This window comes from Macrobrachium nipponense, chromosome 1 (genome assembly GCF_015104395.2).
Source record: "Macrobrachium nipponense isolate FS-2020 chromosome 1, ASM1510439v2, whole genome shotgun sequence".
Taxonomy (NCBI): Eukaryota; Metazoa; Arthropoda; class Malacostraca; order Decapoda; family Palaemonidae; genus Macrobrachium; species Macrobrachium nipponense.
This window is the reverse complement of record NC_087200.1, coordinates 183,740,099-183,767,436: the sequence shown is the minus strand read 5'-3', so window position 1 is coordinate 183,767,436 and position 27,338 is coordinate 183,740,099. Positions and strand designations below refer to the sequence as shown.

General features: G+C 41.8%; 1 protein-coding gene across 1 annotated transcript in view; it reads right to left on the bottom strand.

The window, feature by feature from the left end:
* Nucleotides 1-20,747, bottom strand: part of LOC135219904 (mitochondrial import inner membrane translocase subunit TIM14-like) — a 132,640-nt gene extending 111,893 nt beyond the window's left edge. The window contains exons 1-2 of the mRNA XM_064257106.1: nt 20,546-20,747; nt 11,472-11,606 (exon numbers count right to left, since the gene is read on the bottom strand). Coding sequence (XP_064113176.1) covers nt 11,472-11,606; nt 20,546-20,548 — 138 coding nt within the window. The 5' untranslated portion in view covers nt 20,549-20,747. The remainder of the gene's footprint in view (nt 1-11,471; nt 11,607-20,545) is intronic.
* Nucleotides 20,748-27,338: the final 6,591 nt, after the last annotated feature.

The window sequence follows — 27,338 nt, the reverse complement described above, 5'->3', positions numbered from 1 at the left end:
TACTAATTGGTTGGGAGAGAAACCTCCATTATTCATTAAACAGTTCCTAGCACTCACTACCCATTTCAAAGCTAGGGACCAATCTACTTCCTCTTCCTCCATCATCTTCCTTACACTTCCCTTGATCATGCTACGGTCTTTTCACATAATCCGTTGCTCCACGGAGATTCTGATGCTGTGGCTAATACGTTTAATATTCCATTTTTCTGCCATCCTCCTTACGTTTTTGTTTTTCATTTTTGAAATTGTTCCCCCCATTATCTGACAATATTTTGGAGGGTGCTCCAAATATAGCAAACCAGCACTCAAAAAGTATCTTTATTATAGTTTCTGGTTTCTTATCTTTTATCCATATCCACTATTACCAAGAACTTTCTCTCTTCTATCTCTCCCACATCCATCGCTACGACTTCATTGCAACGGTTTTACTACATCCAAGAAAAGCCTACTATACCGGTTTGGCGGGGTTTTTTTCTTTGTGTATTTTTTACAACCTCACATTTTTAATCAGTTCCGTTAGTAACTTTCTTATTTCCTCTTTTTCTTTTTCGATTAACCCATTACTCCATTGTGCTTCCTCTGTTAGCTTCCATATTTTATCTCCACTTCCATGACCAAACTGTAAATGTAATTTCTTCATTGTGTTCTTAATTTCCCTCGGATTCTTTCCCTTCCAACCCTCCAGTAATAATTCTTCTACCTTCCTCCTCCTTATAGGCACTCTTAATGACCCTGTTCGTCTTCTCTTAACTCTACTTTCATTCCCCCTAATACTTCTACTATGACACAATTTTCTTTTCAAAATTTAGGGTCATACCCATTTTACTCATGGTTTTGCTTACCTATCAGCCAGGGTATATCACCTTGCAGAATTTCCGTCTTCAAATAAAACTTCTGTTTTTTAGTATCACAGGTATTTCTATTATTCCTCTGGACTTATAAGATGTCTCACCAAAATTAAACACTTTATTAGAACTCTGTCCCTATCTATTGTCCCTCATTCTCCTCAACTCTTCCTGACTCCAAATCCATGACAATACGTGCTAGCACAATTCCCCGCAAACTGTTGATTTACACCCTGTGTCCAATTGCATCAACAACCTCCCCATGATGCTTCCACTATTTTATTAACTTCTCCTACATAAACCTCTTCTTCTTCTGTCCCCATTTTCTGTTTTTACCTTATTTTCTTCTAGTCTTGTTTCAGTTTTCTTCCTATTATGAAAATTCTGAGACAATCCCCTAGACCCAATGCCATTCTGAGCTGCATATTGCACATACTGTTACCTTCCCTTCTTTGTTTATAGGATTTCTACCACCCCTTCCTCGGTTCCATCTTTTTTCCCCATATCTTTTTTGGTTTTTCCCTCGATCTCCCCAGAAATGGCATTGCCTTCTGACGAACCCCACCATTCCCGTTTCCTCTTTAGTCCCTAATCCCTCAAATAGTCTTTTCATTGTTTGCGACACTGTTCCCCGTTAAACTCTAGCTTTCTTGCCCACAAGCCGATAATACCATTTGTTTTTTGATTTTCCGTGAGTTTGCTTGCTCTATTACATGATACCCCTTGACTTCGCCTTCAAGCGCGCCTTTCCCCATTGCTCTTTCACACTCAGATGCTGCCTTCTCGTATCTAATTAAATAGTCCGCCATATTTTCACTAGATTCTCTTCTTATTAGAAGGTATCTTTTTATTCTACCGTATTCTCCATTACCGAGTCTTTTAGATAGGCTTTATCTAGTTTCTCTAGGAGGTTAACTTTGGACCCTCTGTACCAGTAAGTTTATCTTTATCTAATGCTTCCACTAGCTCTCGGGCTTTCCCTTTTAAGCTCATTCTCATTTCTATCGCCGGGTATTTTTGTATCTTCTCCATACAACAATAGCCAATCTTCGGCTTGACCTTTCCATTCTTTGTATTCTTCTTGTATCCCGCTAAACCTAGGACATTCCCTTCTCCATCTAGTAGTCTCCCTTTGTTCACTGTCGGATCCAGGCATCTTTGATCAACCACGCTCTGCTACCAGTTTGAATTTTGGCCTAGCCTAACTCCTTTCTTTCTCTATAAAAATGAATAATCTACCCACCTGTACGCTTTCTCCAACTCCAGTACACTCCAGAAATCACCATAAAACACCACAGCACCACAAAGACTTAAACGACCAAAAAAACACTCCTACCAGACAGAGAGCTCTCCCCTACCAACCACACACACCACACGTGCTTTCTACTCCCCGTGTTATTGTTTACATCCTGCCGACGCCGCCGCCATCTTGTCTATGACGTCACAGCCTATGGACGTCACAACACAACTTAAATACATCAACAGACACCTTCTAGAATCTACCACATGTCTATATATAGGACCACCCACCATATTTCAACAATGCATAAAATACCCATAACAATTATACAATATATAATCACACTTATCTATACCCATAACAATTATACAATATATATCACATAGTAGTTACCTTAACTATTTTTATGCCAACCATTTATTTCTTTTTTAAGGGTAATGTATTAAACTAACTTTTAAATCAAATTACAGTAACTTTAATTTCATTTAAAAGTTAGCTTAATACTTAAGGAGCATGATTAGGGTTATATTTAGTGTTCAAACTCTAGAAGCAAGCATTTATTAGCATTTTCAAAGACAGAGCCAAATTTAAGCAAAACTTCCCCTTGTGCGAGGGGAGTCAGCAACTCCTCCATGTGTGCGGCCCATCCCTCGGTCGACATATGAGAACAGAAGCATGTCCAGAGGGGGAGTGCGAAGATCAGCTCCTATTAAGAGGTTCCTGTCATCGAGCCACCAGTTCAAATCCTCTCTCACCTCCTGTGAGAGGGGGACAAGAGCGGATTGAGGGTCGCAGGACTGAAACCAATACTCCCTCAGTCTCCACTGGAGAGACTAAAGGTGATACTGCCCATGAGGGACCAACTTTTCCCATGATGACAGGTGACAGATCACGACTTGCCATTGCCGAGCACACTGCTCCTGTTGAGACAGGAACAGCTGAGCCGCCTCTCTGAACCTGCTAATACGAGAGTATGAGGGGATGACTCTTGCTGCTACCATGTCTGTCAGCAAGCCCAGGTACTTCGTCCTCTGCTTCGGCTTGAGATTGGACTTCTCGAGATTTATCCCGATCCCTAGATCGCGACAAAACTTTAGGAGTCAATCCCTGTCCTGAAGCAACTGTGAGCTCCTAGAGCTTGCCAGGACCAACCAATCATCGAGATACATCAATAGACATATCCCACCCGAGAATTGAAACCCGGGTGAACACTCGTGAAACACCTGGGGAGCAGCTAAGAGCCCAAAACAGATTGCCCTGAATTGGTACACCGCCTCCCCGAGGAAGAAGCAGAGGTACATACTTGCAGGATGACCGATGGATGGGTATCTGGAAATGTGTATCCTTCAAGTCCATCTTGAACCAAGTCGCAAACAAATTGGTTCAGGGGAGAAAAATCTATGAATGGTCTCCAGCCTCCCAAGTCTACTCTACGAGAAAGACTCGGCTGTTAAGCCCTCAGGACTAGCCCAACACAACTTCTACAGCACCACTGATCGGCATCTTCTGCACTTCTTGCAATAGTGCTTGATACTTCGATGATCCTATGAGGTATGATTGCAAATGGACCAAGTAGTTGATGAAGGATGGCAGACTTGAAGGGAAGTAGATATCCCTCCTGAAAGACGTCTACTACCCAGGTCTCTGCTCCATATCGCTGCCAGGTTGCCCAATGGCTCGATAGGCAACCCCCAGCCAATGGCAGCAGCTGGAAGGGAACATCACCCCGAGCCTTTCTCCTTCTTCTTTCCCTTAAACCCCTTTCCTGAAGGCAAGGAGGACTGAAAGGAACGCAACTGCGCAACCTTCAATGGTAAAGAAGAAGGCTGGGTCGTTCCATGGGCACCCTTGGAAGAGGAGGACTTCTTAGGGGCCAAAAAAGAGCTAGCTAGACTTGAAGGTCTAGCTGCAGCGGAGTGCAAAGACCAAGAGGTCTTCACCATTGCCTGATGGACAAGGCGGTCTTAATAGTCATCTGGGCGCTTGTTTACTGCAGCACCTACCTGCTCTCTGCTGAAGAGAGAGGCAAAGCCCAGCAAAGGTCCATTGCAAAGGGCCATGACTGACTTAGGACCGAGAGACCTGGCTATGCGAGAGAGAACAGTGTCCCTTCTCTTGAGCACCAGGTTAGCCCACATGTTTGCCATCTGGTGGACCAGGTAGGAAACAGTCCTACCTCCAGACTGGCACAGTCTCCGGAAGGCTAACTCTTCTCCTGGGACAATAGCTCCGGAAGAAGCAGCAACCTTAGACGCATGAATAACCACAGGTCTAGCAGGAGGCTTCCAGGAGAGCTGCCATGTTGGTAGCCTCTAGGGTTGCCGTCTCTTGCTGAGAGAGGGATACACTCTCTGCGGTAAGCCGCTGCAGCGACAGATCGGGACCAAAACAAACCAGGTCTGGGTCAACCTGTTTAGTTAGTAAAGGCCTCCCCAAGGGCATGTAAAAACACCTCTGATGAAGTAGAGGAGGAAGAAGCAGCTTGTCTGACCGTTTGGACTGAAGAGAATTCTCCTGCTCTGAGACCAGATTGTTCACCTGGCCCAATACTCTGTCACCAAGCTAAGACCATGACACCCAAGTCGAAACCTTGGATTCCTTCTTAAGACCCCAAAAAGATTCAAGATGAGATGGGTAGTCTACCGAAGAAGAGGCCGTGGTTGCTTCCCTGAGATCAGTGTACTGGCGAATCAGCACTATGATCTCACTAAGGTCCCTCTGTATCTCTGGGGTGTCCGAGTCTCTGAGCAATGGGCCCTCAAGCCCTTTGAGAGAACAGTCCTCCCATCTACTCTCCAAGGAGGGGGAACCTTGCCAGACCCCCTTCATCCTTCCTCAATGACACAGGCGTATGTTCTGTGAGGCACTAAAACCCCTCCAGGAACATATGCCCCCATTGCTGAACTTTGCGGAGCACACCCTGCAGAATTCCTCCTATCCACCTCACTCCTCCACGTATATCCTGAGGAAGTAGAGGGAATAGGAGAGGAGGATTGGATGCTGCTCTCATTCATCCTACCAGCAGCGCTGCTAGGAGAAATGAGCCGTGTGCAATCTTCAACCCCCAGTGATGAAGGCAGCATGGGTCTAGGAGAGCACGGTTGCCTCAGTGAGACACTTTCCAGTGCAGAGGTTCTGGCTACACAGCTGACGAGCCCAGTCTCGTCGTACTCTGTTACTCACGCAACCGTGGGCAGGAGTAAGGCGAGGCCACGAGGCCAACAGGTTGGTGAGAACATGCACTGTCCTCATGACACATCACAGTCCTCCTTGAGGCCAAAACCTTGAGGTGAAGAGGACTGCACAGGGGACCTTCTCTTAGCTCCTCTCAATGCCTTGTCCCAAGAGACAGTGACATCTTACCTGGCACCTGACGAAGAGCCAGGCTTGGCTTCCATAGGTGGGACTGGGTAACTAACGTGGCTTGGTTCCTTCTCTCATCCTGTGCCACTGTTACAACGGTGAGGGGTCTCTCCATTACAGACAGTGGACGCGTGGGCCCCTTGTAAGGCTGCGCACTCAGGGAGACTCACAAACAAGTGTAAGTGTTACATAATAAAAATATGGAATAATAGTCCATATACATAAAAGGCTTATATTAAAGAGGTCACCATTATTGCTTGCAGGAATGTGATCAGACTAGAGACGCTAAGATAACATGCCGTCACCTGTAGTCATTCAATTGTTTATAAACATTAGTCCAAGCTCCCTGCTTGAGACAACTACCGCCTACGTGATCTGTAGCGTGTCTCATTTTGATTGTGTGTTCGTATGAAACTATGTCATTTGTATGTATGTTCATATGTTCGAACTACTGTCTGTTCCTTCATAACTTGTAACATAGATGGTAGACGGGGAGAACAGAGTTAGCTATCGTCATTAGAAGACCTGTACCTCTTTACCTAAGCTTTATCATGTAGAGGAATAGGATTAGCCATCATCATTGGCAGAAGCGATCAAGCTATCGTTATTAGAAGACTTGTACAATCATATCTGATCTTCAGCATGTAAAACTTCAGAAGAATACATATATTTTTATATTTCGTGTTTTCTACAAGAACCTCCTCACCATGAGTTTAACACATCGTCGTAATAACTAACAAGATAATACCGACTTCGTAAATGATCTACAAACCCCCAGACACTCCATTGAAGATGGAAGTGCAATACCAACCGACTTAGCGTAAGATTATCGCTAGTCTAACATTACCTCATAGGGCGCCTTATCATACAAGGCACAAGCCCTAATATTGGTGGCCAGCGTACCAGACGAACTCTACAACGTCCTACGAAGAAAAACCAGAATAATAAATAATGTATCATAAGAAGTCAACGACGACGGAAGCAGCAGATTCTTCAAGCAACCTAGTATCATCGTTAGTGAGCGACTTCAGAAAACAATAAGAACTCTTCAACGACGACGAAAGCAACAGATTCTTCAACCAACTTAGTATCATCGTTTAGTGAATAACTTCAAGAAACAAAACCGCGTGTCTTTTTCCTACGGCACGCAAGCTTCGTCTCTCATTAGAATCATTCAAGAAAACATCGTTAGTGAGCGTTTCCGGCACTCCAAGAAACAAACCGAACGCGTCTGCAGCATCGGATCTTTCAAGGGCTCGAATCATCGAAACAACGCGCACGGGGGAAACTGAAGCCAAACCAGGTCATCCGCTAAATAGAGAAGGAGGACCAAGGCAGTGTGTCGTTATCGGAACACCGTGACTTCCCACAAAAGCAAGCTAAGTACAATTTTTTATTCATTTGGAGTAACTTTGAGTGTTTCCTTTGCAGGTCGAATTTCGTTATTCCTGTGGCTGAAGTTACGAGACATTCTTAATCTTAACTTTTTTACAGAAATTATCTACATCATTGAGATTTCGCTACTGCGAGTTTTTTATCTTTGAGTGTCTGTTTCCAGAAGTTCTACTGAAATATCATAATCATATACTATGTTAATTTTATCATTTTGGGTGATTATTAATCCCTTACGTAACAAATCATATTAAACAGTGAATATGCGTTTACGCAGTGGACGTCTGTATTTATACAGATGCATGGATAGGGTCGTTAAGCACTGTAGTGATTAGAAAACACACAAAAAAACAAGTGGAACACCCGTACAAATCTATATAAATTAGAGGTAACACTATTTCGGGTCATGACAATAAATGCTCCTTTGCAAAGTCCCGCTCGCAGTTTTAGCCTTGAGTTTTTTGAGTTATATAAAATATCGAACCTCAATGACTCAACTTAACTTTAAAAATATGGCTGGATTGCAAGGAATAACATGTCTGTAAAAAACTTTCATCAGGCTAAATGCGCTGACCAGGATCCCTCACTATTTCAAATTTTAGCAAAGAATGAAGTACAAACAGTTAATATTGAATGCAGTAGTGATAACTTGTCTTATTAGTAATCGCTCAGTTCCTAATAGTTCGTCATTCATTGCTTTATACGTAACCAGCAACATAATGCTAAAAAACACACAATACGTTGCGATGGTAATAAAGAGAAGGATCTTAATTATTACAAAAAGAAATAGAAACAGTAGCCCGTTCAGAATCAAACAAGCAAACTCGGTGACTGTGTCACCTAGTCAAGCGGTCAAGGTCAGTAAAAAAACTGCCAAAGTGTTCAAAGCATAGCAAATTCCATACAATAAGCGACTCTAGCAGAGTGGGGAAAAGCGATGTTGGTTCATACATGCCAATATCTTTTTGAATTAAAAAAGATTTTTTCCTATGAAACACACGGCCGTATAAAGTAATCAGAGCAGGTTTTCGTTTTTTTTAATACGTAAGTTATTATAAGTAGTGGTGGATAAAGCCCGACTGTACGCGCCGTAAAAATTAGAATATCTTGTTTTATTTCTTTAGTACACGTAATATCCTGTATTTGCGGACTCACCGTCTGTTGTTCGAACTTCCCTAATGAGAAGTCCGGATAAGCGAGCGCTTACAGATACCTCTATAGTTATAAAAAACGTTGATCTGTATGTAGTGTAATTGTAAGATCCATCTAGGGGTATACAAAATATTATCTTACATCCTGCAAAATAAGGCGTGTTTATCAAAGGAAAATCCTATAAACCTTCAAACATATTGAAATCCGTTTGAACAAAAAGAGACAGTTAATCAAATAATAACTTATATAAAGGAACTATACATTTGTCTATAAATCGTAACATTGTTCACATGACCCAACAGAATACTCCCACAACCGCAGTCGTAGTTTGCACGCAAATCTCGAGAGCATGCACCCTCGAATGTCTTAGTGCGTGTAAAAAGACTTTGCTGGGAAATGAAATTTTAATCCTTCCCGACACTCTGAAATATAACGATTTCCGCGAACAAAGCCCTAGACACGGTTGACACAGCAACAAGTTAATCTAGTGATCCACAAACGTATACATATCGTGGATACGGAAGTTATAAATATCGCATTTTTTATTGTTGCTAATTTTTAATCACGCCCAACCAGTCGTGGATGAATCTCTCTGATAATCTATCTAAAGTAATATCCGTAAAGTCATTCAAGCAGAGGTGATTCAGCAGAATTTTTTTTTATCTTCTACCTGAATACCAGGAAGTTTCTCCACTAGCGAGTGATCTCTGGGAGAAAACGGATGTCATTGAAAACAAAATACGGTCTAAGGACAAACATAAAGCTATATACGTACCTTCGCATAGACTCTCAATGAAATTTCAAAATAGAGATAAATGATGAAGTTGAAAAATGTTAGTAATAGGAGTCATTAGGAAATCAAATAAGCCCATATAATTTTTCCCTCAAAAGTCATGCCATAAAAGATCGGACTTGGCGTATCTGCGTAGATTTCTGTCGCTTAAACAAGGAAACGACTCCCGATAGTTTCCAGTGCCATGTACCAACGACATCTTATCTCTGTTAGGTTAGAATAAATTTTTCACCAGCTTGGACTTACTTAAATGCTTTTACCAGATACCATTACCTAAGTGATTGTACCTCATACACCGTTTTCAGCACACTCAGGGGACATTATCAATTTTTACGTATGCCTCCGGCTTACGTTGCGCCCCAATTACAATATAGTGTTTGGAGACTTTTAGGGGATACCCTACATGCCTATTGGTTGGTCTTATAATCTTTTCTAATACCTTAGAAGTACATTCACATAAACTAGAGCTAGTGCTACAGAGACAAAGACAAATAATCTCAGAGTAAAATATCTAAATGTGAGTTTTAAAAAAAACCGAACATGTTTATCTAGGTTTTATGTGTCTAGTCAAGGTCTTAAAGTAGTCCATGGTAAGGTGCCGGCTATTCATAACTTTCCGGTACTATTAACGTAAAAGGGGGATACAGCACTTTTGCGCTGTAGTGGGTATTACAATCGTATGCAAATATGTAACTCTTCAATCATGACAGCTCCTTTAACAGATCTTACGAAGAAGAGCGTAGATTGATTATGGTCTAAAAAGCATCAACAGGCGTTCGATATCTTAAAAGCGGAATAATGCAGCTTACCTAACTTAAAAATCCCTGATTTAAATAAGGAATTTTTTTTTTTTTTATTGCAACAGACGCCTCAGACCAAGGGTAAGAGGGATACTACTTCAGCAATATGATAAACAGTTCTTTCCTATAGCTTTTTTATTCACGTAAACTAAAGCCCTCTGAAAGTAAATATGCAGTAATAAGCAAGGAAGGGCTAGGTATCTTTAACTCACTAGTACATTTTAAGTTCATAATCTATGGCTATCCTGATAAAGTCCTTACTGAACATGAGTCCTTTACCGAGTTTTTCAAAGGCTTTAATCACAGTCCAAAAGGAACTCGGTGACAAATGATCATTCAGGTCTTTGGAGCCAAGATAAGATATCTACCTGGGAAAGCAAATATCATAGCTGACGCATTATAGCTGACACTAGACCCCTGGGACAGAGTCACGGTTCCCACTCCCGAAGGAGCAGGTGAGCCAACGATAGATGTAGTGGAGGCGGCTACAGCATGTGTTACAGCAGTGCTGGCACTAGTACTATTTAGGTGTGCCAGCAATGCATCCACAGACAGTGGCCCCACCAGGACAAGCGAACCCCACACCTGATCCAATCTGTACACCTCACCTGCGAAGGACAAATCAGGTTAATGGGAGAGGTAACCCCTTGCCTGAGACCCTCAGAGGAGCGTTCCCTTGGTCCACAGGCCCCCTTGTTCTTCCACCCCTGACAAGTTGGAAGAGGAAGACGAAGTAGTGGATTCCCCAAAAGGGGAGGCAGCGAGTACATGATGATTGCCTGGAAAGAGGTAGGAAGACAACAGATTAACTAACAAGGGCATGGTTGGTGGCATGTTACCCCCAACCACAGGCAAAGGCATCTTCCTATGATGGCACCTCCTCCCGGCAAACCTCACCCACTGCGCTGTAAACAAATCACAACACTCAGCACAGTGATTATTAACATCACACTCACATCTTCAGCATGAAGAACACAGAACGTGAGGCCCAACATCCACAGAAGAGTGGAAGCTACCTCACTTCCCTTTCTGCATCCTGGGGCACTGCCGGCTGGGGCGGACTTAAGCGATTGTGATTCTTGGGTTTGCATTTTAATAAAGATATTACAATCAAACTCACAAAGAACACAACCATGAACATACAACACAGAACAAGGAAAAATCTCACTGGGACTGAGAAGAAATCATCTTGGAAACAGTCGGACAGAGAACGAAGAAACACGCCTTTCCCTGACGACAGCCAAAAGCAAATTGGACCAGTAATTAACTACCAAACCACCTTGTTTTAAGATTTCATTGGCCATGACCAGGCTACTCCTTAAGCAATTCCTATAGTAAAGGATAGATGGTTTGTATATCGTGTAGGAACAAATACGTCTTCACCAGAAGACAGCCAAAAGGAAAGAGGAGTGTTTACATCTGGGAAGGTGGGTCTCCCCACCTACTGGATGGTAGTTACTGCCTAACCACCTTGTACATGAGTTTTAATGGCCATATTCTAGCTTCACCATAACATATTCCTACTGTAAAGGACCAAGGGTTTGTATAAACAAACTGTTTGAATAAACAAACTGTTTATTCTCTATATAAGGGATTTTTTTTTATTTTTGGGTGTCTGGAATGCATCAATTGGATATACATTACATATTCCTTATGGGAATTATTGTTTCGGTTACATACGAAAACCAAGGTTCCACTTAGTAGTGTTAGACCTATACTGATTGACTGATATGTCCATCTCAATGACACAAAGATCATAAGTATGTATATGACACAAAGATCATAAGTATGTATAATTTCACAGACCTTGGACTTCACAACAGCTGGAACATCTGTAAATGAGGTCTAATCTATTAGTTATTTAACAAACTACACTCCACACTTACCTTCCCATCTAGTTTTGGCATAGAACCAACAGCATCAGCCATTTTTTTCCCTAAGGTTGGCATGGTGCGAAGAACGAAACGAGCCCCAAATCCAATAGTTGCTAGGCCAAGCCCAGCAATTATCATACCACTAGCCTGAAATGAAAAAGATAATATCTATTGTTAAAAGAAAGGATATTTATTCCACATTTTTAAATAATTTATATCATGGTCTTCCTAATAATGTACAGGCATACCTTTTCTAAAGTTCAGTTACAATGAAAAAGTGACCAACGATACAATAAGACTTTTTATGAAGAATCTGTAAGGGGAAATGTTAGAAGGGATTAAGAAAAGGCCAAATTTAGCAAAGAAAAGATACCACATTCTGGTTTCCAAAAAAAGTGTTGAGTGTGTTGTAAGTTATTGAAGTGATAGAACTGAACTCAAGCCCAGAAAGTTTGAGTGATCCATTTCCAGAAATACAGCAGAGAGTAACTGAAGGTGAATCTGAACAACAGAGACCGTGGAACAGAAGGCAAGGTCCAGTGATAGAGTATGAATGGATAGCAAAAAGAGGTTTCTAGTGCGAGAAGGGTAAAGAAGTTTACCTTCTCTGGTAAGGAATAATGGTAGGTTTGTTTTTGTAGAAAGTTTCATGGGTTTGTATAGAAGAGTCTAACATCTCAATATTTTAAAAGTTTTATTGTATATATATATATATTTTTTTTTCCTTTTTTATTTTTTGTTATTTCTATTTTTTTTTTTTTCTTGTTATAGGAGTGAAACTTCTCCCTCCTCCTATGCATGGTTAGTCCATTGGGTCAGCAATTGGGTGGTCAGGAAGCCCAGCGACTTGCCCCCCCGACAGAACCAGCTCCTTGAAGGCAGCCAACTCGTTCTCATCCTGAAGGTCGTGCTCTGTCACAAAGCTGGCGACTGCGCCCATCCAGTGATCCAGCCAGGAGGCGACGTGGATGGAGGTCCACGCCGTGGATATCATGGCCATGGCCTCCTGCTGAGAGGAGATGGGGCCTGCCAACAGCTTCTCTCCCGAAAAACCCAGAAAGAGGGGCCGTGAGAGGGCCCTCTACCGACTTCAGAGCCAGGTACATACCCTCAGTAGAGTACAACCTCCTCAGCCCAGCTTTGGCAGCCAGAAGGAGCTTCAGAGAGCCCAGGGCTCTCAGGGAGTTCTTGGGCCCTGCCACAACCTCCTCCACCTGTGCAAGTGCTCGGCCGAGTATGGAGCCTTGGGAAGGGACAGAGAAGGTTTGGACTCTACCTGCCCTCCAAAGAGACGGTCTACTAGTAGCCAAGACCCTCCTAGAGTCTGGGGGAGCGCCAACCCGTTCTTCACTCGGATCACCCCGAGCACCCTACGGAACACAGAACCCTCGTCCGTGGTACCTTGGACCTCCAGGGGGCTCTGCAGACAGACTGGCTTGAGTGAAGGCATCCTCTTTGAAGTCTTCCCTCAACATGTATGGGCCCGCCACCGGTTGTGGGGACAGGGGAGGGGAGGGCTGCTGGGTCGAACCAGAGCCATCTACCGCGAACTGCGACACCCCGGGGGTGGGGCCACTATGGGCCACCCTCCAGACGAGGGGGGAGCCCCGCCGGGGAGTGCTGAGGTGGAGCGCTCCGCTCCACCCACATGTCGGGTGGAAGCAGAGGTCCTGAACAGGACGGAGCCCGGCCGACCAGAGCAGGGGAACCTGGGACCACCGGAGCCAGCACAGGATCCATCAGAGGTGCAGGGGGACAACCCCAGGAGGAGGGGAGGCCCCTTTGCAGGGGGACTTCGAGGGAGCAGCGCACTTGAGAACCGACCTCGGAGACTGCGTGGTCTACGAGCGGTCGTGTCTACGACACGACTCGTCCCGGCGACGGCCGCTCCTGCTCTGACCCCTGTGGTCCTGGCTATGACAGGGAGATCTGGGGCGACGATCTGGGGAGGAGTAAGACCGACCTCGACTCCTCCCATAACGCCTCTTCTTGGAGTGATGGTGCCTCCTCTGTGAAGATCTGTAGGAGGAACCACCCGAAGGTGATCTCTCTCCCGACAAGACACTTCTATCCTGGGGTGAGCAGGAGGAGCAGCTGGGGTGATCCACACAGGAATGGATGGAGGGGGCCTCCCACTGGAAGCTCCCTCTACTATTAAGAGCCTCCATCCTGGTAGGGGGGAAGGAGGGGGCCCAGAATGGGAATGCCTCTTCCCTCAGAGGGGACCTACCCAGGGTACAGGGAGTGCCTGGCCACGGGCCAGGAGGAACCCCAGACGACTCTGTTGGCTCCCGTCGTCTACCTGGAAGTTCCCCCACCTCCGGCGAGGTGGCTGGGATCACGGAGGAGGAGGATGAAAGTCCTCCGGGGACCCCGGGAGGACCGAGCAGCGCACTCCACAACTGGCAGCAAATTCTTGGCAGTGCCCAGCCCAGCAACCAGTGCATCCTTGGACGGAGCGCCCCGCAGACCACCACGCGCCCAGCACTCCTGCAAAAAGGCGGAATTGTCTGACGGCACATTCTTCACAGTAAGAAATACAAACTCCTCGGGCCCCACCATTGGCAGGGTCCCAGCAACGGACTCACCTAGGTCCCCTCGCTGGGAGGGGACAGGGGAACACTCCCGACGCTCCGCCGGGAAATCCTGATGAAGAACAGGAGACGGTAAAGGACCTCCAGGCCCACGGATAGTACTCCTACTATGCGGAACCTCTGAGGCATTCTTCTTAGAAGGAGAACGAGGCTTCTTCTTCAGCTTAGTCGAACCCAGATCCCACTGATGCTCCGACCATGTGACGCACTCTCCACTTGTGGCCTCACGTGAACAAGGGCGACCCCGACAATTGTTGCACAAATTGTGTGGATCTATCTTGATAGGAGAAAGAAACGCCCCATTGAGACGATGAATCCATGACTCCGAAAAGCACGCACACATGCGGCAAACACACCACACACAGGGACAGACAAAGGGAAACAGGCCGGTAGCGGACAGCGAGCTGAAGTGTGTGAACGCTACAGCGACCAAGAAAGGACTGCAGGTTGGGTCAGAGGTCGTGATCTTCAACCCTGGGGCACGTACCAGGCTGGGGGTCAGGAAGGAAAAACCAGTTTTTCCTAGTCGGTACCGGATTGACATCCAGGATTCTCCTACAATAGTAGGGTGAGTATATGGCGTTGGAACAAATACCTAACAGAGGCGCCATAATGGTGCGCTTATGTTGTCGATAACAAGTTATCAGCGCCATAAGTGCCATTATGGTGCCATAATTCACCAAGTTTTGGTTAATGGCAGTTTTCGCTTATCAGCACCCCTTCAAGAAAGGAACACCCCCTTAACCAGGGACTGCCTTTATTAGGATTAAGGAATTAAGTTTAGGTTCTTGGGCAGTTGGGGTAATAGGCTTAGTTAGGTGTTACAGGATAAGATTTAGATTAAGTTGCATACTTTAAGATTATTAATATTAATAATAAATTAATTTAAGGAGAATCAGTTTTATTTATGAATCCTTTCAAATCTGTTCCCATTAGTATCCTGCTCTATTTGTGTAACTTGAAAAGCCCCCACAGCAGAGAGTACAGGACAGCTGCCAGGAGAGAGGTAGGAAGACGAAGGGTTAGCTATGTTTGGAGTAGTTGGGGGTGTACTTCCTAACTTATCTCCTCCTCCTGGCAAACTTTCTCCCCCTGGGATTCGGACCAAAGGGAACACTCCGCACACATCACTTCACCACTACAATCATACCCTCGGCAGGAAGCACAAAGGGAGTAAGAGTCTACATCCAAGGAGGTGTGGATTTTCCGCACTTCTTGCCAGCTACCCCAAGGCAACGCCGGCTGGGGACAGAGGGCAACATTGACTGTAAATCCAAGGTTTGCTGAGTATTCATCACAAACATTTACGACCACTTATTCGATAGAAAAACAAGGAAAAATCCCACTCGGATAAAAGAACTGAAGATAACAGCAAACAACAGTCGGGTACAGAGCAGCGACAACACGACTTTCCACACCAACAGCTGAAAGCAAATTGGAATGTTTACGTTCGATTGGAGGGAGTACCAATGACCAGACTGGTAGTTAACTACCGAACTGCCTTGTTTGAAGATTTCAGCGGCCGTGTCCAGGCTATACCTCAAGCATTTCCTATTGTGAAGGAACAACGGTTTATACATCGTATAGAAACAAAGAGAAATATACAAGCATTGGGTTTGTCTTATGCGAAGGTCCCCTTCCCCCCTTGTTAGGGTAGGGAATGATACATGCTTCTATATCCTAATGAAAGTACAGTGGACACCCCGTATTCGCATTCTCCAGATTCGCGGATTTCTCTCTGGAACATTTCCCCCCATTATTTGCAGAACATTCGCCTATTCATGGTATTTTTCTATGAGAAATATCCACAAATTCCTGGGGTTTTTTTTAGCAATTTCATCATAAAATACACAGGTATGAAAATTTTTAGTGGGTTTTTCTTGAGTTTTAACTAACAAAATAGGAGGTTTTAAGCATTTTTATAGGGGTTCCAACTGTTCGGGGGGGGGTCTGGTATGCATACCCCGTGAATATGGGGCGACTACTGTATATAGAATGGAGCTCTGTAAATTTACCTTACCTACATCAGCCGCCAGTTTCAACATGTGACGACCGCAACTCTCTGCTCGCAGGAAGAGAGAAGAATGGAAAAGGGAAAATGGGGACCCAGTCACTCTCTACATTCACACCCAAATTTGCACCGTTCACAAAGGCAACAAGCAAACTTGTCTAATTAAAGGAGCTTGGTAAGCTACAAAACTTGTTGAGCAGCCACCATGGGTCCCAAGGAAATGGTGTGCAAGGACCTATGGGCTATACCCTGAAGGTAGAGGAAAGTGAAAGTGGTCTGGTTGGCCCAAACCCCTGCCATCAGTACCTGTGGAACTGACAGGTTCTTCCAGAACGCAAGGGTAGGATCAATACCTCTGACTTCGTGGGCTCACAGACTAAAGGTAGCCGTGTCACTCTCCCTTTAGAGGAGTACACTTTTATGATCACCACATGCAACCAAAAAGAAATAGTGTTCTTGGACACCTCTTTCTTGGTCACCCCAGTGCTATCGAAGAGATGTCGACACTCAGGCTGGAGATGACGACTTCTCTTCAGATAGCACCATAGCACTATAACGGGACAAAGTAGCATCTCATCCAGATCATTACCACAGAAGTCCTCTAGGGAGGGAATCGTAAAGGACTCGAATCTAGTGTCAGGGACTGATAGATTCTGAGTCTTCACTACGAAGTCCGTGATGAAATTGAGTGTAACTGATCCCCATCCCCTCGAGTGTTTAACATTACAAGAGACCATGAAGTTCTCCTACTCTCTTCACCGATGCCAGGGTCAGCAAAAAGAAGGTCTTCAGGGTCAGATACCTGTTTGACAACTCTCGCAGAGGCTCGTATGGTTCACAAGTCAAGCTCTTCAAGACGAGAGTCATGTCCCACATAGGAGGCATAAGTTCCCTGGGTCGACAAGACCTCTCGAAGCTCCTCATAAGGAGAGATATCTCCATTGAATTGGATATATCCACATCTCACAGTTCCAGGACCAGGGACAAGGTGGACCTATAGCCCTTAACTGCAGACACAGAGAGGAGCTTCTCCCTCAAAGAAAGACTAAGTCTGTAATCTGCTGAAGAGTAGCTCTGAGTGGAGAGAGACCCCATTTCTTACACCAACCACAGAAGACGGGCCACTTTCCCTGGTACACTGCAGGGGACTGTCTCAGAGATTCCCCTAAAAGGGGAAACAGCAAGTCGAGGAAGCTTACGAAGTGGGAGAAAGGATGAAAAAGGATTGGTAGCCATAGGAGTCAGACAAAGCCTTGGAAACTTTCCCCTAAATCGTTTCCTCCCCTCATACCTTCCCGACTACTGGTCAGACCACCAGGAAATACAGGTATCACATGGATTTAATTTACTACACACCCTAGGCATTTTGTGCAAAGGGCGTGAGGGTCTACCTCCACTGAGGAGCAAAAACTACAAAATTTTCTCCCTCCCACTCCAAGACATATGCGCTGGGAGACTTGGGGGGCGTTTAGGTTTATGTAAGTCTTGGGTTTGCAAGTTGCTCAAAAAAAGACAGATATGCAAACTGATATACAACACAATCAAACAAGGAAAGATCTCATTATAAAGGTGAAAAAACACTTCAATGAGAGCAGGGGGTAGAGCAAGAGCAAGTCTGTTCACCATGGTGGCCGAAAGCACAGTGGAATATTTACGTTCAGTCGGGTGGAACTCCCAGCTACAGGACAAGCAGTTACAGCCTAACTACCTTGTTGAATCTTTAAAGGACGAATTCCAGCCTACACTGAAATTAATTCCTAATGTAAAAGACCGATGGTTTGTATAACGTGTAGGAGCAACTTCACTTTTAATCATACAAAAATAATGGCTAGAGGTCTTCACTTAACCTAGGTACTAGGTATCTAGTGCACTGGCACCCCAAAAAATTTCCTAGGTTTCTCCCGGCCACATCTTGAACAGCATTCTCGTTTACCATTGTTGTAAGGAAACTGTACCAGCATCTATTGGTACAAATGTTTTGTGGATTTAGCACAAGAAATGGGCAGTTTGTTTACTCAAGTGACTCTGCAAACATCAAGATGGGGTCAATCGTCTACATTTAAGGTGTTTCAAGTAAAAATTTTGAGCGCATCATAGCAGTAATTTAGCACTGTGCAAGGCTAGACTTTCGTTTACCTCTGTGTAATCAGATTAAGTCCGCCACTAACGTTCAGTTATGCCTGCCCAGTTATAACTACACAGTCAGACTGTGCAGGTAAATCTTCGCCACTAATGATACAGGGTCCTCTGTCCTCCATAGCAGCCATGGCATCAACACATGATGCTCTGGCTGTAATTGACTTTCTGACATCATAAAAAAACTCATAAATGTCAAGTAAGACGTACAGTACAAGAGTGGTTTATAAAAATTAATTAAATACTACCATGTGAATTTGTTAAGAGTTGAAATTTGGTCCCAAGGACTTTCATAATGTTTATTGAATATCTTATGGATGAAGGAACAATTCCATGGAAAGATAATAGTTTGTAATCGTTTGCTTTCGTTTCAAAGTTGACACATACTATATATATGCCTAACATTTTTTCTATTTCATTAAAAGGGTTAATACTGATTTGTTTTTATTTAAAGATTTAACTACACAGTCAGACTGTGCAGGTAAATCTTCGCCACTAATGATACAGGGTCCTCTGTCCTCCATAGCAGCCATGGCATCAACACATGATGCTCTGGCTGTAATTGACTTTCTGACATCATAAAAAAACTCATAAATGTCAAGTAAGACGTACAGTACAAGAGTGGTTTATAAAAATTAATTAAATACTACCATGTGAATTTGTTAAGAGTTGAAATTTGGTCCCAAGGACTTTCATAATGTTTATTGAATATCTTATGGATGAAGGAACAATTCCATGGAAAGATAATAGTTTGTAATCGTTTGCTTTCGTTTCAAAGTTGACACATACTATATATATGCCTAACATTTTTTCTATTTCATTAAAAGGGTTAATACTGATTTGTTTTTATTTAAAGATTGCCTTTCTTATGACGTTTTACAATGAATACAAATCCTTAGTTTACTACTGTCTTCCTGTGTTGATTAGACTAATTTCATTTCAAAGTGAACTTCCGCGAGATGTAAACGATGAATAAATGTACATAGGTAGTCCAATATTGTTTAATTTTGTTTCATCAAATAGAGTATTTATTTTGTTCTCATTTTAAAAACAAATGATCTGCATGGTCATAATCATGAATAGATGCATATAGGCCTATTCTTGTTTTACATTATTTTGTATAATAAATATTTATTCTCACTCAAAAACTGCCTTGCATATATGGTTTATAATCATGAATAGACCTACATAGGCTTAATCTGTTACAATAGCCTTTGAATTTTACTTTCCAAAGCTAAGTCTCATCCATATACTAGCTAGATTTCAATGAAATCTACAAGCAAGAATTATGCTGCCACTTTCAGCCTTCATTATACACTATTATTTTTCCTGTGGAAAAATGGGAAAATTATAAATAGAATATATTATTCTGACTTCCGAATTAATTATTAAAAACAAGTAAATCCTCAATTAGCATAGGTTACCTGTCCGTGGAAGGACAACGAACTGAGCCAAACAAGTTACCTCCACCACATTAACATTGCAATGCGCATGCACACCCGTTTGGCCAGAGGATCATCAATTAAGATGAGCTATTTACCCAGGCTGCCTGCACAGGCCAGAAAAACTGTTCAGGTTGTCCAAACTAATATTCAGTTATATAACTGCACAGTCCAACTGTGCAGTTATAACTGCGCAGGCATAACTGAACGTTAGTGGTGGGCTTAAGAGAAAATGATTACTTCCAGAGGAGTGTAGAGGTCTCAGTGTGTTTGCCAGGATGGGCCACAACTCTTAACTGATGCCCATGGGAGGTCATGACAGAGGATTCAGGTACTTTTTCGGGAAGGTGGCCACTATGCCGCTACCTAGTCGTTTACCCTATGCCATTATTTCTTAATTTAGGAGAATACAAATATTAGGATAAGACGGTAGAGGCATCGGTGCGTTGTTTAGGGGGGGGGGCACAACTCTAAGTGATGCTGACGGCGGCACATTCAAGAGCTTTTACCGAAAATGGTCGCAGCCCGATGGAATGACAAACTGTGTTGCTGCCCAATCATTTACCCCTACTTGAGATTAGGCTACGGCATGGTGTCCTAGGTTAGGTTAGATTGAGATACCTAAGCCATGTTAATTTACCTAGCTATATTGCCTCTGAACTGTCTTCTGCCTAAACCTTCAGTAGCCATGACCTGTCAATCTGCATCCGCCCTAATAGGTATGTACCAGGTAGGCCTTAAACTCCCGCCTAGGATAGCAAGCCTAGAGTACCCTAGTATAGTACGTAGCTTCCTAGGTAGTAGGTACCTACTACCTAGGTACCACCTACCTACTAAAAGCTGGCATGTCGGGGTTACGTAATTATACATTACTTTGTGGGCTAATTAAGAATATCTTCTTACCATACTGGGGCCGTGAACCACTGTTTCCTTCTTCTCTTCCAGTTTGGAGCTTTACTCGTCTATTGGCCTTTTGAAAATAGCATCACCACCAATGTGTAACATGTACGAGATTACGCATCAGATGTCCATCTTAGTAGTAGTAATAGTAGTAGTAGTAGGCGGGATATTCCTTTGAAATGGATCCCTTGCTTGTTTTATTTCTCCTTTGTGTTTGTTTAAGTTTCTTCTCTCTGAAATGCCACATTTCTTTTAGAAATTCTTTCTTATTCGCCACTTCCTCCTTCAGTAGATCTACCAATAAGAGTATATTAGCTACTAATCCCTCTTTATTTTCTTGATATGGTTGCTGCACAAAACTATATTTCTAATCTCATTGTATGTTGGATAGTAAAGTAAGAAATATTCTAAATTTTCATTTTTTTTTTCTTTCACAGCACAAACATTTTGTATGTTCTCCTTTTATCCTATTTCTATCGTTTAATCTTAGTGTACCTATCTGGCCCTACTGATCAGCATTGTTTTTTTCAGTGTTGTCATACCAGATTTCTTCTCTTATGTTTTCTTTATATTTTCTGTAGATTCTTAATGTTGACTTTTCACTCATTTCTTTCTGCCATGTTTTTCTATCCCAGGTGTTTTATTTCTCTTAACTGTTTGTCTTTGACTGCTTTACTTTTACTTAAGTTTATGTTTAGTTCTTTCATATAATCTTTTAATTGCATTATCCAAGGGGTTTTCTTGTTTTCATACTGATACATGGTTATCTCATATAGGAGCCTATTTCCACCACTCTTAAGTGAATGTTTTAGGTAGAATAGTTTATTCTTCATATCTCTTGAGTGGCAGGAAAAGGCCCCTATTTCAGATCTTAACGCACAACTTGCTGTGTAACTTGGCGCTTTCAAAATTGGTCTATATACTTCATTGTCTATCTTCTGTAATTCATTTATGGTTTTCTTGTCAAGTTTCATAACTTCATGACCCTTCTACAGCTTTTATTGATGACTGCATTAGCCATATTTGCCATCTGCTTTGCTTTAATTTGGACCCTTTTTTATCTGTTCTCCGAAGTCTTTCCTGTTGTTGATTTTCACTCCTAGGTATTTAATCTGCTTAACTATTTTTATTCCTTCTATGTGCTCCATACTTTCCACATCATCGATACTATACCAGTCGTTGTAAAATATGTTACTCTTGTCCTTGTTTATGTTTAGGCCACATTCACTCGCTATTTCCGTAAGGGTTTTTATTGTTTTTGTTATTTCTTCATGGGTGTGTCCTAGTATTAATCCATCATTCCATATAATAGTGCCACTATCCTTTTAACTTTATTTCTAAAACCTTCTGTTGTATTTTCTAGATTTTCTATTATCAGGTACGCCATTAATAGAAAGAATATGGTTGAGCCATTGCATCCTTGTCTTATTCCATTAGTAACATTTACCTCTTTTTGTTCTATATTGTTAAGGCATAAACTTGTTACATCATTTGTATATATCTTTGCAACTGCATTTATTACCTCTGCATACGACCTATATTTCATCATGACCTCTATGAGATTTTTTCTATCAAGTGAGTCAAATGCTTTTTGGAAGGCTATTGACACAACAAATAATGGATCCTCTTCTCTGTACGTTTCTTGCATGCAGTATTCTAAAGATATATAAATTATCTATTCCCCTCCTTTGTGCAGTAAAGCCTGATTGCAGTTAATTCATTTTTCCTATATTTCTAATGTTTTTCTATTTTGGTTTTCAGGATCCTCATGAAAATTTTATATGATGCATTTGTTAGAGCAATTGGCCTAAGATCTTTGACTGTGGGGTGTTGTTTCTTGGGTGTAAGTGTTGTTTTTTACTTAAACCAGCTTCTCTGTATTTTCCTGCCCTTCAGTATGCTGTTTAAACACTCTGCCAATTCTTTTTGAAGGTTGGTACTTTGTAAGGATAGTTTGAACAGAATTGGATTCACTCCGTCTGGCCCTGGTGCTTTATTTTCCTTCATTTTCTCGAGTTAATTTTTTTTTACATCTTCTTCTGTTATATTGATTTCTTCCATGGGTTTAATTACTGTCTTTGTTAGGTCATACACTGCATCCATGTGTTCTCTTAAAGATATATGGTATTTCATATGCTGTTCTAATCTTTTAATTATTTCTTCCATGTCAAGTTTATACTGCTCTTTCTTGCTTTCACTCCATATCTCTCATATTTTGTTTTATTCTTTTTGGTATATTGTTTCACAAAATTTTACCAGCTCTTTCCTAGGGTTTCTTCCTTCATCTCTTGCTTATTTTCGTCGTATATCCTTATCCATTCTTTTTCTGAGGTGGTCTTTCCTCTCAGCATGTCTATATACTCATACTCCCAGATTTTCCTGTGTCTGTTTTTATCATTCATTAACTCATTGCTAACCTTTTCTTCATATGTTTTCTTTATTATTATCTGTACTTTTTGTTTTTGTTTATGATATCCTTCCTCATAGTATTTCTTTTCTCCTATTCTTATGGCTTTCCTTTTTAATTTGTTATATATCCTTCTTTGGCTTATTTCTTTCTTCATTTCTTTGGTGACCCTTACTGGTTCTATTTCTTCTTGCTTTCCTTGCTTTAACCTTCTTTTGATTATCTTCTCTAGGTTATTTGCTTTTGCTTCACGCACTGTTTCCTCAAACTGGATTAGATCTCCTTTTCTGTCTTGTTGGCTTAGTTTACATTTTATATATTCAAGGTATTTCCTGGTGGACTCTTCTGTTATTTTCAGATATCTGATTTCTTTTTTTCATTTTTGAATGTTTTCCTTACTTTAGTGTTCATTCTGAATTGGACTATTATGAGGTAGTAGTCTGATAGGTCATATTCATACTTTCCCTCATCTATCTCCATACATTCGTAGTTTTTATAGATATTTTGGCTGAATAGGGCAAAGTCTATAGTGCTGTTCTGATCTCCTCTACTACAGGTTATCTCTCCTTTGCAGCTGGGATCTCCATTTAATAGCGTTAGGTTGTATTTTTTCATTAGGTCCATAACGTATTTTCCATTTTGGTCAAGTTCGTGTCCCTATGAAACTTAAATGGCCACTGAAATCAAGGACAATCACAGGCAGGTCTGTTGTCTTCTCTAATGCTACATGTAAGGCTCTTATTATTCGTTTATTTCTTTCTTTATCACTAGTTGACATGTAGGCAAGGATTATGTTAAATCTTGCTGCTCTATAATTGCCCTAACTATTAGAATGTCTTGGTGTTCTGACTTTTCTTTTTCCATCTGTATCTCTTCTTTGGATCTATACATTATTAGTAGACCTCCTCCTTAGCCGTACTGAAAACAAAACAAATTTGATAAAACTAGATATTGCATCAACATATATTTAGTCAGGTCACACTATCATGGATGCCAAGCTACTAAATTCAAATTAGAGACTGCAATAAACATTATGCAGGAAATGATTGTGATATAAGGTTACATGGCTAAAAGAGCAGATGGCTGTCCCTCTCGGGAAACTATACTCTGTTTTTTTTCCATCTGTCCATCCGCCTGTGGTGTTTTTGTATGGTAACACTGCGTCCTGGACTTTAGATAGTTGCATTCAGCTTACATTCAACGATTATAATAATATCCTATTTCGAATATTAACTGTGTAATTCGCATACAGTAAATTATTAAAACACTTTTCAGTTGCAAATGCACACCCAGATACCCTTTTATTTACCTAAAACTTACAAATAGCGTAACTATCTAAAGCCCGGGACACAGTGTTACCATACAAAAACACCACAGGCGGATGGACAGATGGAAAAAAGGCAGAGTATAGTTCTTATAATGTTTCTGAATGAGAAGAGAGAATAGGAACTCTTTCGTGGCATCAAAATTTAATGTCCCTTCTTTAACTTGTTTTACAGTTGTCCAGGGGCTTGAACTAAACCACGAGGCCGTTTCGGTCAGTTTGCATTTAGTTCTGTTGACAAATACTTTTATCAATGAAAAATGAAAGGAATGTAAGGTTATAATATACTTTCAAGGATACTTTTCAATTTTAAGTTAGAAGCTTGTGTAGGTCTACCCTTGGTCTGACGAGCTCGCATCTTCTTTGTTAATTATTGCTCATAATTTTCTGAACAACTGGTTTCTGTGCTGTTGTTAATGGGGACCTTCAAGTATCTCTCGACGGTGCAGACCAAACATGACTTTTTCTTAATGCTTCCGGAATGAATTTCCTTATTACCACCTTATCCAATATTTGGCATGATCACATCCTTTAGCCTAGGAACCTAATGAGTCTTAATACGGCCCTGCAGATTCCTGTAAGATTTATCTGTCCAAGCACTCTTCTTATATCTTGATAAAACCTTCTACGCACTACTCATTTTAAGATAGTAGCAAGCACTGAAAATGCTTATAGCGTGATACATAGCCTCAGTGGCGTGATCGGTATGGTCTTGGCCTGGCACCTCGGTGGCCGCGAGTTCGATTCTCGGGCATTCCACTTACGGGTCAGAGATTTGTATTACTGATTTACTGGTGATAGAAGTCCACTCCCGACGTGGTTCGGAAGTCACGTAAAGCCGTTGGTCCCGTTGCTGAATAGCCACTGGCTCCAAGCGACGTAAAAACACCATACAAACAATATAGTGTGATACAGAATCTATTTGTTACTTCTAACTTGCATAGTTGTTATTTCATTCATAATACTGCCACCCCGTAATTATTGTTCTTGAGAATTTCTAGACTGGATACCTACTAGGTCCACAATATTATTGTGGACCTTAAAAAACATTACTTGTGCTCTCGTGATTGAGATTTCTACCCGCCATTCATTTCCTTAGACCTGTTGCTTGTGCTCGTTTTTTGCAGTCCTAAAGATACTGGTTGGTATTCGTCAAGTCACAAGTCTGTTATTTTCATGATTATATCTTGATGCATTCACCTCTAGAATGTGGAACTCTCTTAGAAGAAGAAAAGTTCATCAACATCCAACATCTGTTGTTGTGGCTAAACTTGGTTTGGCTTTCAGACGGCGTGATTCATTGTGACTTCTTTTCCTCCTTGTAGCTACACAAAACAAAACTTTGCAACCTCTTCCTTAGCCTTGCTCTCTTATCTGGGCTCTGAACTGCCGGAATGAGGCGGTGGCAACCCCTTCCGTTCCCTCAGAGAGTAATATTTGTAAGGCCTGCGGGCAATTTTTGTCTTTCGTTTTTGCCCGGGTATATAACGGAATGGCGTCGTCTAGCATAGACCAGACCACGCTTACCCTTAAACTATATTCACTATCGGGAAGTTAATAGCTCAAATAAGGAAGTCTCTTTCGTTTCGGGTTTAATAATGAGTCCTTCATAATTTTTTACGGGTAACTCAAGATGTTTGGCGGGACGAAAACCTGCTAGAACAAAAATAAATTAGTATCTTGACGTTTCCGACTGTTGCTAATCGAAAGCTGTAATACTTGATATGGATTATGTAAGTAAAATTTGTATAATGAAATAACACTGAAAATACGATGCAAGGAAACAACCAGATCTTGGTTTTATGACATCTTAATTTTCTGGAACACTGTCGCGTAAGCGATGGTATTGCTTCTCACTCTGAAAACCCATTACTGTGTTCATCATAATATAGACGCTCGAAATCTCGTTCTCTACTTAATGTACGGTTCTAGACTTATCTGTAGTACATCGAAGAAGAGAGGGTCATTCATGGAACGTTGAGATTCTTGCTGGTGCCATAAAAGAATAAAAAAACAATTGCTGGTTGGTCATAAAAAGTCGAAGGGGGAAAACAGCGCTGGCGCCGTTATGAAAAAAGAAGGGTTGGTCTAGCATGAGAGTTGAGAGGGTTACATAAAGCCGTTGATTTTCCCCAAATTCTTTTTCATTTATTTTTTCCAATTCTTGGATATATATGTGATGAATTATACACTACTTTAGCTTGAATCTGATTCGGACAGAATAGACCCAGTCGCCTGAATGAGCAAGAAGATAGATATGGAGAGAAGGGGCTCAAAGGAGACAACACACACACACACACACACACACACACACGCGCATATATATATATATATATATATATATATATATATATATATATATATAAAGGTATAAGCCACAAAGGAATGATAAACAACGGAGTATCTGCAAGATCTTTCGACTCAACGTCCTTTACTTAGACGAACTGACTTGCATGAGAAATTGAGAGTACAGGAAATATCGTATAAGTGAAAGATAGGGATTATAAGGAGATTAGTACCTACAATCCAACACACCTGGAGAATGAGTAACCTTTCCAAACAAGCATAAACATGGGTACAATTTAAGAACAAAAAGATTAAGTCCAACTGCTCAGACACAGGGACAAGACAATTAAAGGATTATACAGGGCGGCAGCTGACCACATTCAGATCTTTGGTAAACAAAAATCTATTCACAAAAACATATTAAACATACATATACAAAGAATATCTTGGGAGTAGACCCTCTTTTAAACAAGTCTTGTTGGAAGATGATTGCTGCATCAGCTCCATTAATTTTGTATAGAGTCTTCTCCATTTTCCTTATTAAGGATTTCTCAATGTTGCTGAAACTGGCAAGCAACGTGCCAAAGGGGATCGTCAAATCCAGTGTAGTCTTATTGAATTATCTTTATTACTGCTATTACTACTACAAGTTTCTCTCTCTCTCTCTCTCTCTCTCTCTCTCTCTCTCTCTCTCTCTCTGACGTTTCGCCCAGATCTGCCAGGGCATGATCATAGCAGTGGTTGCTGGGGGACTGAATCTTGGTGGTTGTTGTTGTTTG